Below are 19,601 nucleotides of genomic sequence, written 5' to 3'. Positions count from 1 at the left end.
GGAATCCTTAAGGAGAAAGACCATAGAATTGCTTTATCCTAGAGAAAAGGCACAAATATTTTTCTGCTCAGGTAGGACCCACAATTGAGACACTGTAAGTAAAGAGGTTCCTGTTTGCTAGGAGCAAGGACTGCTGCGGTGCGCCAGAGAATAGTAGGGCTGAGAATCAAGGCCTTAAGGTCAAGTCTCATGCTTTGCATGGCTAAAGGGGATCAGTATTCTCCTAATAACTGAGGCGTTTTAAAAACACTTTCAGAATATCATTGATTTGGTCCTTACAACTGTTGGTGGTCTTCAAAACTAGAAGGACTTGAGTCAGATGGCAAGGACTTAATTTCTGATTTCATGAGTGATTTTCAGGAATTCCTATTTCTGTCTCTGACAAGTCATCTAATAGAGCCCAAGTTTGTGAAAGGCCTTTGGATTAGTATCATGGACTGGAAAAGCATACGAAATTCATCCTAATATTACCCAGAATACTTAGCTTAAAGTTGACACTAAATAAATAGATGTGGAAACCTGACTGGATGATTCAATGTAGTTTAGCCCTATTCTCCCTTTTAAATATGCCATAACTTGCTTTAGATAGGCAAGCACTTTATGACAAGATTTCAGTTAGACCCTTGGGTTGCTGTGGAAATTCTTCACAAAAAGGGTAATTTTATGTAATAGATGTACTAATGACCTAGATTCTTATGACTCATTTCATAGCTGAACAGTTCAAGGACAAATGAGGTGGATGCATTGAACGCCTTCCAAGGCAAATGGCAAGTCAAGCCTAGAGTCTGGTGCCCTAACTTACAGGGCTTTCTATACCACAGTGTTTGTCGACTAATATCTAGAAACTTTTGAATCCTTTGCACTCTCATTTAACTTGCTTCTTTTAGCAGTTTACAATTGAGGAGCGCAGAAGTGGTTACGTAACTTTTCTGAGGCTACTCGGCTAGTAAATGGAGATAATGGAATTCAAAACCAGGCAGTCTGGCTCAAGTCCTGATCCTGGTAGAATGGGAATCATATTCTTCATGAAATAAGTTTTTGATATTTTTGTCCAACTCATATACTCAATGATATCAGTATTATAATAATGGGGCATCACTATTTAAGATCTGAGAAGGAGACTCCTGGCATTTTCATATCTAAGTTTTTGCCACCCTTTCTGGAAAATCTTCTCCAGCTTTAAAAGTAATTAGATGAGGACCTCAGGTTATTCAGATCTTAACGGTGATTGGAGAAAGTGGGGAAATGTGTGCCATATCACGATAAAATAAGTTTCAGGATTGTTCCGGAGATGAAGTGTCCTCGCCACGATCATGTTCATGTTGTTGCACAGGTGAGAAAGATAATGGCTCCTGGGGGGAACCAGAGCATTGGTGTTACAGAGTTCATCCTGGCAGGTTTCCCAAATCTCAACAGCACAAAAGCAGAACTGTTTTCTGCCTTCCTTCTCGTCTATCTGCTGACTCTAACAGGCAACTTGTTGATTGTTGGAGTGGTAAGAGCTGACACTCGCCTGCAGACTCCTATGTACTTCTTTCTGGGTAACTTGTCCTGCCTAGAGATCTTGCTCACTTCTGTCATCATTCCCAAGATGCTGAGCAATTTCCTATCAAGGCAACACACTATTTCCTTTGCTGCATGTATTACCCAGTTCTATTTCTACTTCTTTCTTGGGGCCTCGGAGTTCCTGCTGTTGGCTGCCATGTCTGTGGATCGCTACCTGGCCATCTGTCATCCTCTGCACTACCCCTTGCTCATGAATGGCACTGTGTGCTTTTGGGTGGCCTTGGCCTGCTGGATGGGGGGACTTTTCCCTGTGCTTGGCCCCACAGTGGCTGTGGCCTTACTTCCTTTCTGTGAACAGGACGCCATGGTGCAGCACTTCTTCTGTGACAGTGGTCCACTGCTCCGCCTGGCATGCACCGACACCGAGAAGCTGGAGGAAACAGACTTTGTACTGGCCTTTCTTGTCATTGTATCCTCACTGATGATTACTGCTGTGTCCTATGGTCACATAGTTCTGGCTGTCCTGCGCATCCCCTCTGTTTCAGGCCGACAGAGGGCCTTCTCTACCTGTACCTCCCACTTGATGGTGGTGACCCTCTTCTATGGAAGTGCCATTTTTCTTTATGTGCGACCATCACAGAGTGGCTCTGTGGATACTAACTGGGCAGTGACAGTGGTAACAACATTTGTGACACCACTGATGAATCCATTCATCTATGCCTTACGTAATGAGCGAGTCAAGGAAGCTTTGAAGGATATGTTTAGGAAAGTGGTAGCAAGCTTTTGGGGGGAACTTTTGCTTCCTAAGAGTTTCAGTAGGAAGGAGTGAAGTGAAAGTGAAGGGGGATGTAATAACCATCATAAGTCCAAGTCTTCTCCGTTGTCATTCTTTTTCCAGTGGTTATCATGGACATCACCAAATGACCAAATTCTGTAATCCCAAAAGAATTCCAAAGTCATCAAGTCTACCCTTCTTCTCCTTCAGGCAAAATTTCTTGATTCTATCTCATACATACCCCCATATTATTGATGTATCATGATCAATACCATCATTACATCATAAGATCCTCCAGCCGGTGAGATCTTAACCTAAGAGTCCATGGTCACCAGGGAGTCTAAGGATGGACTTCAGAAAATTTATAAGCTGCCTTACTATTTAAATTTTATGTGTTTGACTTCATATGCATTTGTGTGGGAAGAGGATCCACAGTTTTAATCTAATTCTTGGGAGATCTGTGTGACCTTTGCCAAAAGTTAAAAACTGATTAAAATTTTCAGTAGTATCTTTTGGTTATTTATGAAAAACAAGAATTTTAAGAAAAATTTCCTTATAATCTTAAAAATAAAAAAAATAAAATAAATAGATTACCTGTGTATTTTTGTATACACTTTATGGAAAACATTGCATTTACTGTCAGGTGGAAAAGAGGTAAAGCAAACTGAGTAAGGGGCTTATGCACTTCCCCACAGTAATCCCAGTGTCTTTGCAAAAGCAGATCCAAGAGAAAGTTCATGAATATTAGCATTTAATGTGGTTTTCTAATTTGCATTTTATTATAAAGATGATTTAAAGATATCACTCATTTTTTCACTGGATTGTGTTCCTTTCCTTTGTCCACTTTTTATATCCTTATATCTGTTGTGTTCAGTCTTGTTTTGTTTTTAGTAAAATTGGAATTGGGACAAGGACCTTTAATATCAAAGAATTACAAATGTCAACTATTGCTGTACCTGCCAGGAACCAGACTTTGTGGTACGTTTTATGTACTTCACTAGATATTTGAAAGGGAGTGAAGATTCCTATTTGTGGTACCCCTGGAAATCTTGGACAAATATTCACTTATTTCTTCATTCACTTATTTTTTTTCCATTTATTTATTCATTTGCTCCGCAAAGGTCTTTTAGGCATCTGACATATGCTATATATCATATATAGTGATATATGCTCAGAGGAACAAGAAATGGTTCCTCACCTCATGCAGCTTTGATTTTAGAGGGGAAGGCTGAGAGACAAATAATAATGCAAAGGAATGGGAATGATAAAGGGGTTTATAAAACAACATTGGAAATTATATGAAAACTGATCTACCCTCTCTAGTATTTTCTTGTTAAAGAAATGTTCAGAGGCTGTCATTCATTAAATAGGGATTAATTCCATGTTAGAGTGTGTTTGTATACACAGACACCATATATATAGAAACAGCACATCAACCTCAACATTGGCAAGCTGAGCATTAGCATGCAGAGATAGCCATAAAGCTTCAGTGGGCTCTGGAAATAGTAATGCTTTCATCTAGTTCTGTTAATAATACACACAAACACACACTAAATATTTCAATCCCCAAAGATTTCTGAGTGAAAACGAAAGAGATGGAAGGAATGACCAGTGGTTTGAGAGAGAAAAAGAATTCTTCAGGAGTGATCTAGGAGCGCTGCCCAGAGAGCAGATGAACTATTTATTACCTTAAAATCTACCTAATTTCATGAAGCCTAAAAACCTTCAGCCAATCCCAGACACTGACCAAAGAGAGGAATTCGTATCACAGTTTATGATATTTTTGGAAGGAACCACTCCCATATTTTGGCAATAAAGTGTGTTAAACCATCTATTTTCAAAATTATTTTATTGTAGGAAATGACTTTGGACTCAATTCAATAAAAGTTTATCGAATACCATATTCTGGGAAATAAGTTGGTATGGAGAAGTACAAATACATGATCTCTGCCATCAAGGAACTCACAGACTATATAGGTATAAATATTATAATATATAATAAAATTATATTAATAAATACAAATAAAATAAAAGTAATATATATATGACTGTGGGTCAAAATATAATAGACCATTGTAAAATTTAAAAGTGGGTCTGACAAAATGACATTTTACTAACAAAGCATAAGAACAAATATTAGGTAATTGAATGTGATTAAGAATGGAAATATCACAATAAAAATTGTACTAGGGAGCAATCTGTGATTTTATTTTTTCAATCTTACTTTACAAGTTCCTGTTCCATAGGAATTTTTTACTCTTAAAAAATTTTTTTTCTAATGTTTAGTTTTGAGCGGGTTGGTTGGGGGGGGGGGGGGAGGCGGGAAAGAATGAGAGGCAGGGAGAGAGTGAGACACAGAATCTGAAGTAGGCTCCAGGCTCTGAGCTGTCAGCACAGAGCCCCATGCAGGGCTTGAACTCACAAACTACAAGATCATGGAGATCATGAAGATCATGAAGATCATGACCTGAGCCAAAGTTAGACACTTAACCAACTGAGCCACCAAGTTGCCCCATGAATTTTTTACTCTTCATCTTAATCTCAACAGCACTTCGCACAACTGATCTTGGACTTGTATTGAATATAGTTTTGTTCTTTGGTTTCCCTGGGACTGCACTTGCCTGGTTTTCTGTCCACATTTCCAGCTACTTTGTTTTATTTTGCAGGTGTATCCACTTCAATAAAGCTATTAAACATTAGCTAAGTTGTAAAGTTATTTCTAGAAATCACAAATTAAGAGGACGCTGAAAATAAGAATGTATTTCCAACACCTAGAACAGAGCCTGGTCCATTGAATGTAACCAAGAAAAATTTGCTGAATGAATTAGAGACTCATGAGCAGATGATAGCCACAGCCCTGAGAGAGATGCTGAACTCAAGTATCCAGCAGCTTGAGTGTTAGTACTCATTCCCACACTCAGCCCACTCCAGTGACCATTAGAAACTGAACCTCTCACATGTAGCTAGAGCCCTTAGAGGGTTATTAACAGTAGACTAGAAAAAATTTCCTTTACAGCAATCAACAAATTTTTCTGCCTCTAGGAAAAAGTCATCCTTGAAAATTCTCAACGGAAGCTCTTCCTTGCTACATAAAATTTGTGTCATCTGGGGTTACCAGAGGGCAGGTGGGTGGGGCGATGGGTGAAATAGGTGATGGGGATTAAGGAGTGCACTTGTAATAAGCACTGAGTGATGTACAGAATTGTTGAATCACTATATTGTACACCTGAAACTAATATAACACTGTATGTTAACTACACTAGAGTTAAAACAAAAACTTAATTAAAAAAATAAGGATTATAAAAAAACGTTAAAAATATTTGTGTCATCTGGGACACTGCAAACTAATACATTAATATAACATTATTCCCATTTTCCCAGATGACACAAATATTTTTAATGTTTTTAAAATTTTTAATATTTTAATATTTTTAATGTTCATAGGCAGTATAAATATAAACCTCAAAATGATATGAAGAGACATTTCTCCAAGGAATTTATACAAATAGTCAATAAATACATGAAACTCAGCATTATTAGTCATGAGGGAAATCAAATGAAACCACAATGAGGGACCACTTCCTACCTGCTAAGATGGTTATAATGGAAAAGACATAATAATAAGTAGTGATGAAGATGTGAAAAATTGGAACACTCATAAATTGGGAATGTAAATTCCCACGTTAGAAAACAATATGGCAGCTCCTCAAAAGTTTAAGCATAGTGTTACATATGACTCATCAATTCCACTTCTAGGTATATGCCTAGGAGAAATGAAAATTTTTGTGTCCACACAAAAACTTGGACATGGCATTCATAGCGGCATTATAATGCCAAAAGTGGAAACAACTCAAGTGCCCATCAACTGATGAATGGATACATAAAACGTGGTATATCCATACAACAGAATATTGCTTCACAAAAAGGAATGAAGTATTGATACATGCTACAACATGGATGAATCTTAAAAACTTAATGCTAAGTGAAAGAAGCCAGTCATAAAAGACTATACATTGTATGATTCCACTCACCTAAAGTATCCAGAATAGACAAATCTGTATAGAGAGAAAGTAGATTAGTAGTTGTCCTGGGCTGCAGGAGAGGGATGGGAGGAAATGAGGAGTGACTTTTAATTGGGTATAATGGGGTTTTTTGGGAGTGACAAAAATGCTGTAAAATTGATTACATTAATCTGAAAATATGCAAATATGTAAAAAACCACATTTGTGTATTTTAAGTGGATAAATTATATCAATAATTCTTATGATGAATCTTATGTTTCATCACTTATAGTGATTCTGCTTTGAATCCTGATACATTTTCTCTGGTAATCAGCCCCCATTTTCCCTGTATCCCCATTATTTTTAAAAATGAAGACAGAAACTGGGTCATACCTGAGTTTGTTTTCTTGCCAATCAGAAGAGTACCTGATAATTTGGAACACAGCAAAATCTCATCATATTGTTTTTTGAAAGCACAGATTACATAAGGGTTAAATATGTATCAAATAGTCATGCTCACTGGTGATTTGCTGTGGACCCTTTTGCATGATTCAAGGGGGACAGGTCATGTTCATAATAGTGGAGAGTACTAAAGGCCCACACCAGCTCCCACAAATCAATATTATTTTTTTAAGGCAGTTATATTATAAAACACAAGCAATCAGGACTCTAAGAGTAAACAGATAAACAATGAAAAGCAGACTTAGACCGTTAGGAACTTCAGTTAATATAACCATTATTTGGGTTCTGAAACCCTCACTTCTCTCCCACCTAAGATTATCTTACACCTATTTCTGCTTTTTCAGAACTGGCTTGCCTTCTTTTACCTCCCTCCTCAGGCTGTGAGCTATCATCCCCCTTTAATTGGCTCCTTTCTGCCTTTGTTCCAGTGCTGCTGAGTTCTTCCTGTCTTGATTGTCAGCCCAACCAGTATTCCTGCCTTCTACACAGTAATAGGAGCAGTAATAGTGCCACTTTCATGTGTGCTGGTCTTAAAAGTCCTTACAAGTTCTTGATAACCCACGGAACCTTTAAGGGCAGGGAAAGACAAGGACTCACTAAATAATCACGAACTACCCCTAAGACCTTTGAGCCAAACATGTGAAAGGACTAGGTCTTCCCCTTCACAGCCAAGCTCCTATAAAGAATTCTTTACCTACATGGCCACACTTTCCCCCTCATTCTTCAACCCACTCAGCTCTGTTATCTTCCCTATACTTTCTGTTTTAAATGCTGATAAAGGCTGTCAACAGCCCCTGAGTAACCAAATCAGCTGTCAGAGCAAGTGACTGTCAGGAGGCTTCCTTCTCTAGTTCTTCTACTCACTGGATTCCATTCTCAACTTTTTAAACACTGATGATCACCAGGGCTGGTTCTTAAATTCTTTCTCTGCGAATGCTCTTCCCTGCACATTTTTAGCTAAAGCAACATTAACCGTCACCGTGTGTATGTGTGTGCGTGTTTAATTGAAGTATAGTTGAAACCCAATATTACGTTAGTTTCAGGTGTACAACACAGTGATTCAATAACTCTATACATTATATTGTGCTCACCACCAACGTAGCTACCACCTGTCACCATATATACAATTACGGTGTTTTTAATTCCTAAAATTCCTTCCTTTAGTTTGAATCTTTCTCTGGAACCCCATGCCTTTATATCCAGATTCCTACTGTGCATCTCCCCAGTAGCAAATACATCAAACACAACAAAGCCCAGGCTAGGTGTATCACATTTCTGACGGGACAACCAACTGGAAGTCAGGGCATCCTGGAAAATTCTACTCTTTATTTTCCTGTCATCCAATAACCAATCACAAAACTCTTTATTCTTGCCTGGCCACATAACCTAACAACTCCGGAAAGGACAAATATGATGGAGTCAGTCAGAAACTCGAAGATTCCCAGTGTACAAGCAGTTTGGGAAGATAAGTAGGTTTGAAGGCCTATCATTCCAACAGTTCACAGGTTTGGGCCACTTCTACAAGCCGGAATCAACCATACTCTAAGGTTTCAGGTAGACACCTCACACTACAGCCGGCTGGCTTTCCAGGTAAGCAATCAAAGAATACCAACGGGGCTCGTGGATTCTTGCTAGAAATGGCAAGACTACTATCACTAGGTTATATTGAGTCTTGGAAAAAATTCAGTTATGCTCTCTTTGAATAGAACGGATGTCTGAGCCTTTGGAGCCCAAGGGTCCCCAGGCCGCAACTTTGCATTTTTGGGAAGATTTCCAGGGCACTTGTGACTGTGCGGCAGACGGTGTCCGCAACCAAGAGCGCAGTCGCGCTCCTAACCGCGCGGCTGCTCCCAGGCGGGTGCTAGATTCCGCACCGCCCAGGGATCACTGCAGGGGACCAGTGTGGCCCCAGGAAGAGGGTTCTGGCCTGGTATTGTGATCCCAGCACACCTCCAGGTACCACTCTCTTCCGTGTGAAATGCTCTAGTGAGAATTGCACGAGTTTTTTCCCGCGAAATGTGCCTCGCTAAACACTGCCGGAGCAAGCTACTCCCGACAAAAGAGCCCGTCAGAGCCAGACTGGGGCACCCCTATCTCACGAAGCCCTTGGCTCACCAGAGCATCTTCATTGTCCTTGCATCGGTCCACAGAAGTGTCCAACTTGCTCGCAAGCTGATCTCGAAACAGGTCCAGGTTGGAACGGACCTCAGCCTAGGTGGACTTAAGCTTGGGTTGTATTAGCTGTATTTGGCTCTAAAAGGACGGGGAAGAAAAGGGAAAAAACCCAAAAAGAGCAGGGCTCGTCCGGGATTTGAACCCGGGACCTCTCGCACCCAAAGCGAGAATCATACCACTAGACCAACGAGCCAGCCCTGAAGGTGGGCTTTCCTCTCTTGGAATGATCATTTATCCTCGTTTGTTGCATCACACTACTGGACCGTTTTTGACGCTTCTCGTAAACCCACTGATTTCTTCCAGACCCCAAGAATATCAATGAGCGCATTCGAAGGAATCTGAGCCACAGCGTCCCAGAGATAGGAATGTTCATTATGGAGCTCAGGCTGAGCCGCGAGTCTGTCCGCGGACCCTCCTGATGTGGGGTCTGGTTGCTTACAGGGTTAGGACCAGAACCATCGCAGGCGCACCGGGGTGTAAGGACACAGTAAAAATACGAACCACCGAGTTCACAAAGAGGCAAAGGTTACCTCCGGAACCAAGAGAGGAGCTCGACACTATGCCCCACCCTTGGAGTCAAATCCCAAAACTACTGCTTTAGTCCACTGAGCTTGCTTTTGCTTGTTCCTTTCAGCTTTATTTAATAAATGTTGTGCTTTAGGTCTAGATTTAAGGCACCCTTCAAAGGTGGGCATAAGGTGACCTTGGGAAAGAGTTGTCCTTTCCATACCCTCTTTTTGAGAAGGCTGGACCCTCCTGCTTCTCTATCACCCAGAAGATGGTGGGTGGAAAGGGAAGGGAGGGCGTTGTCCTTGCTCTGCAGTGCTTTCTGCAAAGGGAACGATGTTCTTGGGCTCTAGCTTGTCCGCCCTGGTCACACTGTCTACCCTGTGCTGAGCACATTTCTGGCACACTGGGTAAATAGCTACTGAATCTCCTGAACCAGGCCCCAGACTCCTGGGCGGGCTGAGACCAGAGGAGAGAAAAGGAAAAAAGGAGCGTTCCCTTTACAATCCTTTCATGAGCCTCCACTTTGTATTTGTTCTGGACTTCAGGAGAGCCTGGAGGCCCAGAGAGAAGCTGCCTCGGGGGAGTCCACGTTGTTAGCGAAGAGCGTTAAAGGGCCGAGGAGAGGGTTACCCTCTTTTAGCCAGCGTCTGCTTCAGGAAACCTGGAGGAGTCTCAGGTCCAGATCGACTATGGCGGGGTCTGATTCCGATGAAAGGCTTGGGGAGGGGGCGAGGGATGTCTGGATGCCTTGGCGCCTTCACTGTGGCGGTCCCCAAATTCTGAGGGTCCGAAGGGTATGAACTGTGCTTAGAGAAAACCATCTCCATTAAAAAAAAAAAAAAAAAAAAAAAAAAAAAAAAAAAAAAAAAAAAAAAAAAAAAAAAAAAGTTTTATGAGTCCAAGCAGATGGGAGAAATGAGGTCGCGGACATATCTTGCATCCTCTTCTGTAAGGAGCCCTCACCCTACCCCACTTTACCCCAGGGCTCACTCGAAGCCCAGGTGTTGGCGGAGCTCAGTGACTTGTTAGGACTGAGGCTGAGGAGCCTGTGCTATGGGCTCTACCGGTGGTCTTCTAGAGACCTACATTCGAGTTTAGGCCTAGTCAGGAACATGTTTCTTAGTCATTCTCTTGTTTGAAGATGCTTCCTTCAAAACGAATTTGTTTTCATTTAGATTTATCTATTAAATTTTGTTTAGATGTAAAAGCCAGTTTGGCTGCAGTTTTTAAAACAAGGGATACAACGGTAAAAATGGAGCTGTAGGGCGGCTCCATAGCTCAGGGGTTAGAGCACTGGTCTTGTAAACCAGGGGTCGCGAGTTCAAATCTCGCTGGAGCCTTAGGCGGGTGCTTGTTTTCCCACAACATCATTCTCCGTTTTTGTCTACTTCTTGACCCAGTCTTGATGGGGGAAGGGGGGGTGGGAAGCACTGTGTAATCTTTTTGGTAAAATCAGATCCTGGAGATCTGGGGCGGAGGGTTATAGAATCGGAGCTCCTGGGATCCCAAGGAAAAGACAATGTGTGTGTGTACCTTTCGGTAAATAGGAGAGGAACCAGATTCCTCAAGTTTCTGCTAGAAGACTGGATGGGTTGGCGGAGTCCACACCTCCGTATTTGAGGAAGAGAGCAAATCAGCTCGGGCCCATTGATAGCAGTGACCCCCGGCGGCGTGGAGTCCGGCACACCTCCCAAGTGCATCAGCCGGGCGCCCAGTTTCTCCTGCGCTCCTGGAGAACTGGTTCGTGGGTTAATCGGCCAGCTTAGGCCAAAAACTAGGTAGATAAACCCCAATCGGGCTTCTGCTCTGCTTCCATACTCACTTTCTCCGACTCAGAGTCTGCTTCCTACGCCCCAGGCTACTCCTGGGATTCGATTTATTATAGATTCGACTCTCGGGCGACTTGACGAGCTTCAAGCTTAGTCTGAACCTCAAATACAAAGAAGCCAGACTTCTCACTAGCTGGTACTATATCCACAAAAATCTGCAGTAACGCGCAGGAGTCGCGCCCTTCGATAGCTCAGTTGGTAGAGCGGAGGACTGTAGAGGAACAGCGTCTGCTGTTATCCTTAGGTCGCTGGTTCGACTCCGGCTCGAAGGAGGTGCTTGCTGTTTTGATGTAATCCCGTACTCAAACTTCCTGAAACTTTTGCCCTCCGGTTTCTTTTGATTCTATTTTCAGGCAACAAGAGAAGAGCTTTCCACCTGCCAAGAAACCTAATTTCACTTATCTTTATGATCATGGAGTAGATGTGGTTCACTCAGGAAATGTGAACTAATGGCTTTCATATTAGATTTGAATCTGTTACCTTCTAATCTTTAGAACCAGTTTACATTGATTAAATATTGGGGTAACTGCGCTCCACCTCACCAGATACCTATATTTTTTCATAAGCGCAAATAATGCATACTAGGCAAATCAGGCCTTAAGGAGAAATATATTAGAAAGTCTGCCTTTGGAAAAGGTAAATACACAATAGAGAGCGAGCAATGCAAAAGACTAAATATGCACATGGAGATGTTCTTTCATTAATAAGAAAGAAATACTAATTTAAACAAGAGGATATTGTTTCATCACCAAATCAGAAAATGTTGACTAATATATAATACTGACCAAGATGCAGTGAGGACTTTCTTGTAGAATGGTACTACTTTCTGGAGGACATTGGGTGTTATACATCAGGAACCTTGGGGTGTCTTGGGGTGACTTCAAGCCCCATGTTGGATGTAGAGATTACTTAAAAAATTTTTTTTAAATCTTTAAAAAAAGTAAATCAGGAACCTTAAAAAGATAATGTTTGATCAAGTATTCTATTCTACTCTTAGAAATTTATCGTTCATACATGAAAAAAGGATATATGGCAAAATAGTTATTTGTGGGTGATTTGTATCTTTATATTTTTATGTATTTTTTCAAAATATATCACGTGTATACATTACATTAATAAAAAACAGTGTTTTAATCTTACAAAATGAAGTTTAAACATACTCTGTGTCACTGTGGAAGACATTTTAGCATTTTCTTATAAAACTAGACATACTGTTATCATACAATCCAGGAATCATGTTCCTAGGTAACTACTATCCCCAATGGTAGAAAGCTATGTCCACACAGAAACTTGCCCATTTATGTTTATAGCAGCTTTATGCCAAAACTTGGAAGTAATAAAGATGTCCTCTGACAGGTGATCAGGTAAATAAACTATGGTACATTGATACAAATGGAATATTCAGCACTAAGAAGAAATGGGACATTAAGCCATGAAATGATATGGAGAAACTTTAAATGCACATTCACTAAGTGAGAGAAGCCAATCTGAAAAGGCTTCATACTGCATGATTCCAAGTATATGACATTCTGGAAAATGCAAAATTATGGAGACAGTAAAAGTGGCTGCCAATGGTTGAAAGAAGGGAGGGGTGCATTGGCAGAACACAATTTTTAGGGCAGTGAAACTATTGTGTATGATACTACAGTGTACTGGCGGATATATGTCATTACACATTTGTCAAAACTCATGGAGTGCATAATACAAAGAGCAAATCCTAGTGTAAACTTATGTGGAAATGTTGGGGTTCAGAGCCTATGGCCAAGAGACAATTCTTGAGATGTCTTCAGTGCAAAAAGGTGGTTTTATTAAAGCACAGGGACAGGACCCATGGACAGAAAGAGCTGCACTGGGGTTGTGATGGGTGACTGATTATATACCTTCAGATTGGGAGAGTTTAGGGATAGCCTAAGTCTCTAAGGTGTTTTGGAAACAAGGTTTTCAGGATCCTGAGGGGGCTGCCTGTTGTTGGGAAAAGATCATTTATTACTGTTTAGTAAAAACTCAGTCATGATACCCTTCAGATGTATATCAGGAGGCCATAAGCTTGGAGTATGATTGCCAACATATATCTTGAGGGTGGGGGGGGGGGGTAAGATACAAAGGAAGCTTCCAAAGGGATTTTTATATGTTAAAGTAGACATACAGAATCCTGAGGGGTTGGGAAAATGTTAAGCTAAGACTGCCTTTTGCCCTTAGCAAAGTGTCATCATTGAGGCAGCTGAGCCTCAGAGGAAGGTCACTCTGCCTGTTTCAAGGCTTTGTCAGTGGGCTGTAGGCAGTAAAGGAATTTAATTTTTCATTTGCCTTTGTTTCCCACATCATAAACTATGGACTTTAGTTGATAATGATGTGTAATTGTTAGTTCATTCACTGTAACAAATCTCACTAGTGCAGAATGTTGATGGTAAGGAGGCTGTGGGGTGGGCAGAGAGGAGAGAAGGTACATAGAAACTCTGTATTTTCTTACTCAATTTTGCTATAAACCTAAAACTGCTAGTCATAGTTCAGACTGCTATAACAAAAGTACCATAGACTGGGTGGCTTAAACCAAAAATGTATCGCTCACAGTTCTGGAGACTGGGAAGTCCCAGATCCAGGGGCCAACACATGGTGTCTGACAAATCCCTGCTTTTTGGCTTGTGGACAACTGCCTTGCCTCTGTAGCCTTGCATGGGTAAGAGAGAAATCTCTCAATTTCTGAGAAAAATATGGCCTCTTTTGTGAAAACCTCAGGTGGCAAAGATATTTCTTGGTGAGAGGTGGGTGAAAAGGAAGTGAACATCAAAAAGGAGTCATCAAAGTGACATGAAGGTGGCCTAGGAAACATGGAAGAGGATTTGAATGGGGAGACAGAAAGTAATAAAAAAAAAAAAAAAAAAGAAGACACAATAAAAATGTAGCATGAAAAGCCCCAAGACCTTGATTCTTGCAGAGTCCTAGTTCCCTCCTCCATTTATTTCATTCATTCTTCATGACAGTGCTGGGAAATTGCAGGGGATTTCCTTCTTGAGGGGAGCAGCCTGCCCAAATCCAGGAATACTACTGTTAGGAAATAGGGACTGTCATGGCTGAAAAGTGCAGTGGGACAGCCCTTCTGAGAAGACACCACTAAGTAGTCCCTGAGCGTATCTTCTCTTTCCCACACTGAATCAGGTGCTGCACAGTTCTAGCAGTTGAGTGGTTTAGTCTCCAAATCTAAGTAGTCTCCAAGATAAGTAGATTCATTTGGAAGGACAGGGGAGTGGCTAAGTCAACACCATTCACAGCACACACTCCCTGGGCCGGATGCAAGGAGTCAGCCAAGAATCAGCTTGGAAGTGTTTTGGAATCAGAAACCCACCTGCAAATGAAATTCAGAATAACTGTTTACCTATCCAACCCCACCCCCATGAAGCAATCAAGCCTGAGTGAAAGCTTGAAGCCTGGTAAGTATTGGTTTTCTCATTCATTCATCATACTCAATTACAAAAGTAATGTGATTAAAATCCAAATCGGATCTGTGCAGGTTATTTTCGGAGTATAGACCTGCAGCTCTTAAACCAGTGTCAGCAGCAGGCTGATTGGGGCAACCACACAATTTCTGGGAAGTGTTCCTGACCCGATGATGCCTAAACTGGGTCAAAAGAATGAATCAGTGCGAATGTGGATTTTACAAGAGTGAGACCAAAAGAGTTGCCGAGGGAACACAAAAGCAGTGCAAAAGCCGTGACAAGGAGCAAGTCAGGTGCAAATACAACCTGGAAGGGAATGTCAGAGGAGCTCGAAGTGGGAGATTATCGTGTAGTAAACCGAGGTGGTTTGATTGCAAACATAGAAATCAGTGTCCGGTGGATGGAGTACGGAAGAACGGAGAAGAGGAATTCCTATGAATTATGCGAGTTATTGTTACGTAACGTAACCCTTCTTTCAGGGCCGAAGAACTCGGCGTTTGTAGCTAGATTAAAACACACCGATGGCAGTGGTGGGATTCGAACCCACGCCTCCGAAGAGACTGGAGCCTAAATCCAGCGCCTTAGACCGCTCGGCCACACTACCGCATGGCATGAAAGGCTTTTTTTTAACCTTTAAGTTATGTACCTATCCAGCATATGAGCTCAAAATTTGGAGTTTTCTTTGCGGTTAGTGGACTTCCCCGCAGGGTTTTCATTCAACCCTACGGATCTGAACAAGAGAGGAGTCATCGTGTTCTTACACGCCTGTGAAGTGAAACATAAAGTAGTCAACGATCATTACAGTGAATGTCCTTAGAAGATTTTTACCTTTTCTGTAACCTAGGCAATAAGACGCAGGAAAAAAAAAAAAAAAATCCCGCCGGCGACTTATTGCCGTGATTAGAAGATTGAATAAGGGCCTACTTGCCGTTGCGTCGTTGGTCTGTGGCTGTGAGCCTGAGTGCAAATGGAGTCTGAGTTCAGCTCCAGAAGGAAGCGCCCTTTCCTTTACAGATCTCGCCAGCCTAACACAGAATTCCAGGGAACTCCTTGGTCGCCTCCTCCTGCAGATTCAGTCAGAATGGAGAGATTGGGTCGAGTTGCGGCCTTCTGGGTCAGTAACTACCGCACTGCTGTAGTATCGGAACTATTTCCCTTACGTAGGGACCAAAATGACCCCCCACCCCCACCTCACCAAGGGAGGTTGTGTTCCAGGAGCGTCCCCAGCCCAGGAAGGGGTGGGTTCGGGGCTTCCCTTGCGTGCAAGCGCCCCTAGCTCGTTCAATTTCTTTTAAAAGGAGCAGAGAGAAATCTAGATAAAAGTTTCATGAGTGATACCTGCGGTCTGCTGACCCAAAGTGGGATCTTGTACCTGTACGTGAACTCTACCCGGCTCAAGGCCCTGGATTCTGCCTTAGCTCTATTCTTTGCGGTTTCTGATTGGCCATTTCTGGGTCTTCAGAACCAGAAATTCTCCCAGGAATCTGTTTCCGAACTTCAAGGGCCCCTCCCCACCCACCTCCTCTTGCCTTTCCTTGCCTGAGGGTTTTCCGAGACTTGGTGGCCTGAGGGTCGGGGGCTGGGGGTGCGCCGAGAGAAGCAAAATTGTTCTTCACTGGATCTTCACGGGGCGAGTGTCCCGCTAGCTCCCGCTCTCGCTGCCACGGGTGGGGGACGATGAACAGAAAAGTTCTAGAAAAGTTGCTTGGAAATAGGGTGTCGAGAGCATTTGATGGATGTAGACCCAGGCGGGGAAATGGGGGTAGAAGGCTGGGGTCCGCGAAGGAAGAGTCCTGGACGGTCCAAGGTCAGAGGCGGGGTCTTCTTAGACGCCTCATCAGCAGCCAGGCCCGGCTGTCTGGTGGGTCATCTCCCCTCCACCCCGCCACCTCCACCCTACCCCAACCGGGTCCCTCCTTGCACACAAGAAATTAAGTGCCTCCTGGTTGCTTCTTGCCTCCTGCTTTCCTCTCTCTAGTTCGAGTTCATGGGCAATCTGAGCTCCCTGAGCAGAACTGGGTGTCCCCCAGTAGGCTCCAACCAAGTTCTCTTTCTCTCCAGAAGCTCCCAGAGTTAAGAGTGAGGTGCAGTGGTCAGCTTGGAGGTGGTCAGCATGGGAGGCCAGTGATCCACCGGTCTAGAGGACTGGTCAAGGGTGTGGCTTCTGCTCCCTACTTGCTAGAGGCAGAGGGATTCCAATACCCCTCCCTGGCCCTTTTGGCTGAAGTGTAGGACTTCTAAGAAATTTCACTTTGTGTTTCAGAATCCTCAGAAAAAAGCGAGTGTGAACTGATTGCCTTCAGCAGTGCACAAAAGTCTTTGCCACTTTGGAAAGAATGATGTGGGAAGATTGTTGTTAATCTCAAATTGTGGAGAACATAGAAGTCATGTATAGCCACCTCTGAGTGTAAGATAAGGAAGCATCAGTTTGAAAGAAAGAAAAGACCTTGGGGCTTTTCATTACTTGAAAAAAGTGGGGAGGGAGAGAACAAATATTTAAAATATAGTTTAAGGGGCACCTGGCTGGTTCAATGGGTGGAGAATGCGACCATTGATCTCAGTGACTTTAAGTCCCACGTTGGGCATGAAGCCTACTTAAAATAAAAATATTTAAATGTTAAAATAAAAAATTTAAATATTAATAAATTATTGCTAAAATGTTTTTGAAATATTAAAAATATTTAAACTATTATGCCTCCTACTGAGCCAGATAAGAAACTTGGAGTCTATGGGTAGCTCTTGGGAAGGTCTTTTTTTTTTTTCTTTTGGTGATTTGGATGCTTTTTATTTCTTTGTGTTGCCTCATTGCTGCGCCTAAGACTTCCAATACTATGTTGAATTAACCGTGGCGGGAGTGGACATTCCTGTAGTGTTCCTGACCTTAGGAGGAAAGCTCTCAGTTTTTCCCCATTGAGGATGATATTAACATTGGGTCTTTCATATATGGCTTTTATGATCTCAAGGTATGATCCTTCTATCCCTACTTTCTTGAAGGTTTTTATCAAGAAAGGATGCTGTATTTTGTCAAATGCTTTCTCTGCATCTATTGAGAGGATCATGTGATTCTTTTCCTTTATTTTATTGGTGTAATGAATCACATTGTTTCGTGGATATGGAACCAGGCCTACATCCCAGGTATAAATCCCACTTGTTCATGAGTGAATAATTATTTTAATGTATTGTTGGATCCAGTTGGCTAATATCTTGTTGAGGATCTTTGCATCCATGTTCATCAGGGAAATTGGTCTATAGTTCTCCTTTTCAGTGGGGTCTTTGTCTAGTTTTGGAATCAAGGTAATGCTTCGTAGAAAGAGTTTGGAAGTTTTCCTTCCATTTCTATTTTTTGGAACAGCTTCAAGAGAATAGGTGTTAACTCTTCTTTCAATGTTTGGTAGAATTCCCCTGGAAAGCCATCTGGCCCTGGACTCTTGTTTTTTGGGAGATTTTGGATTACTAATTCGATTTCTTTGCTGGTTATGGGTCTGTTCAAATTTTCCATTTCTTCGTGTTTCAGTTTTGGTAGTTTTAGGAATTTGTTCATTTCTTCCAGATTGCCCATTTTATTGGCATGTAATTGCTCATAATATTCTCTTATTACTGTTTGTATTTCTGCTGTGTTTGTTGTGATCTCTCCTCTTTCATTCTTGATTTTATTTGGGTCCTTTCTTTTTTCTTTTTTATCAAACTGGCCAGTGGTTTATCAATTTTGTTGATTCTTTCAAAGAACCAGCTTCTGGTTTCATTGATCTGTTCTACTGTTTTTATTTTGTTTTGTTTTGTTTTGGTTTAGATAGCATTAATTTCTGCTCTAATCTTTATTATTTCCTGTCTTCTACTGGTTTGGGGTTTTATTTGCTGTTCTTTTTCCGGCTCTTTAAGGTGCAGGGTTAGGTTATGCATCTGACCTTCCTTCTTTAGGAAGGCCTGGATTGCTATATGCTTTATTCATATGACCACCTTTGGTGCATCCCAGAAGTTTGGGGCTGTGGTGTTATCATTTTCATTGACTTCTATGTAATTTTTAATTTCCTCTTTAACTTCTTGGTCAGCCCATTCATTCTTTAGTAGGATGGTCTTTAGTCTCCAAGTATTTGTTACCTTTCCAAATTTTTTCTTGTGGTTCATTTCAAGTTTCATAGTGTTGTGGTCTGAAAATATGTACGTATGATCTTTTGTACTTGTTGAGGGCTGATTTGTGTTCCAGTGTGTGATGTGATCTGTTCTGGAGAACATTCCATGTGCACTGGAGAAGAATGTATATTCCACTGCTTTAGGATGAAATGTTCTGAATATATCTGCTAAGTCCATCTGGTCCAATGTGTCATTCAAAGCCACTGTTTCCTTGTTGATTTTCTGTTTAGATGATCTATCTATTGTTGTCAGTGGGGTGTTGAAGTCCCCTACTATTATGGTATTATTATCAATGAGTTTCTTTATGTTTGTGATTAATCGATTTATATATTTGGGTGCTTTCACATTTGGAGCATAAATTTTTACGGTGATAATGCTCTTCTTCATCTCTTGTTACAGTCTTTATTTTAAAGTCTAGATTGTCTGATATAAGGATGGCTACTCCAGCTTTCTTTTGTTGACCATCAATCTGAAGGTGTCTTTAGGTCTAAAGTGGGTCTCTTGTAAACAGCATATAAATGGATCTTGTTTTCTTACCCATTCTGTTACCCTATGTCTTCTGATTCAAGCATTTAGTCCATTGATGTTTAGAGTGAGTACTGAAAGTTATGAATTTATTGCCATTATGTTTCTCATAGAGCTGGAGTTTCTCATGGTTTTCTCTGGTCTTTTCTAGTCTGTTGATTTTGGTCTTTTGTTTTTTTTTCTGTCTTTTCTCCCCTCACAGAGTCCCCCTTAAAATTTCTTGCAGGGCTGGTTTAGTGGTCACAAACTCCTT

At 41.6% G+C, this 19,601-nt stretch overlaps 1 protein-coding gene and 4 non-coding genes across 5 annotated transcripts; 3 read left to right on the top strand and 2 right to left on the bottom strand.

Moving 5' to 3' along the window:
- The first annotated feature begins 1,246 nt into the window (after positions 1-1,246).
- LOC109255723 (olfactory receptor 6S1) lies at positions 1,247-2,382 on the top strand. Its single transcript, XM_019430509.2, has one exon. The coding sequence runs from the start codon at positions 1,292-1,294 to the stop codon at positions 2,333-2,335; it is 1,044 nt and encodes a 347-aa protein (XP_019286054.1). The 5' UTR covers positions 1,247-1,291; the 3' UTR covers positions 2,336-2,382.
- A 6,658-nt stretch (positions 2,383-9,040) lies between these two features.
- On the bottom strand, positions 9,041-9,112 carry TRNAP-UGG (transfer RNA proline (anticodon UGG)). The gene has a single exon. It is a non-coding gene; the product is annotated as a tRNA-Pro (tRNA).
- A 1,584-nt stretch (positions 9,113-10,696) lies between these two features.
- On the top strand, positions 10,697-10,769 carry TRNAT-UGU (transfer RNA threonine (anticodon UGU)). Its single transcript has one exon. It is a non-coding gene; the product is annotated as a tRNA-Thr (tRNA).
- A 669-nt stretch (positions 10,770-11,438) lies between these two features.
- Positions 11,439-11,530, top strand: TRNAY-GUA (transfer RNA tyrosine (anticodon GUA)). Its single transcript is given in 2 exon segments — positions 11,439-11,475; positions 11,495-11,530. It is a non-coding gene; the product is annotated as a tRNA-Tyr (tRNA).
- A 3,684-nt stretch (positions 11,531-15,214) lies between these two features.
- Positions 15,215-15,296, bottom strand: TRNAL-UAG (transfer RNA leucine (anticodon UAG)). The gene has a single exon. It is a non-coding gene; the product is annotated as a tRNA-Leu (tRNA).
- Positions 15,297-19,601: the final 4,305 nt, after the last annotated feature.

The sequence above is a fragment of the Panthera pardus genome, unplaced genomic scaffold (genome assembly GCF_024362965.1).
Source record: "Panthera pardus isolate Hobbes unplaced genomic scaffold, ASM2436296v1 HiC_scaffold_24, whole genome shotgun sequence".
Classification (NCBI taxonomy): Eukaryota; Metazoa; Chordata; class Mammalia; order Carnivora; family Felidae; genus Panthera; species Panthera pardus.
This window is presented reverse-complemented; position numbering and strand designations above follow the sequence as displayed.

What these genes read in the sequence shown, in the direction of transcription:
- LOC109255723 (XM_019430509.2), top strand. Translation starts at nt 1,292, where the DNA reads ATGAAGTGTCCTCGCCACGATCATGTTCATGTTGTTGCACAGGTGAGA.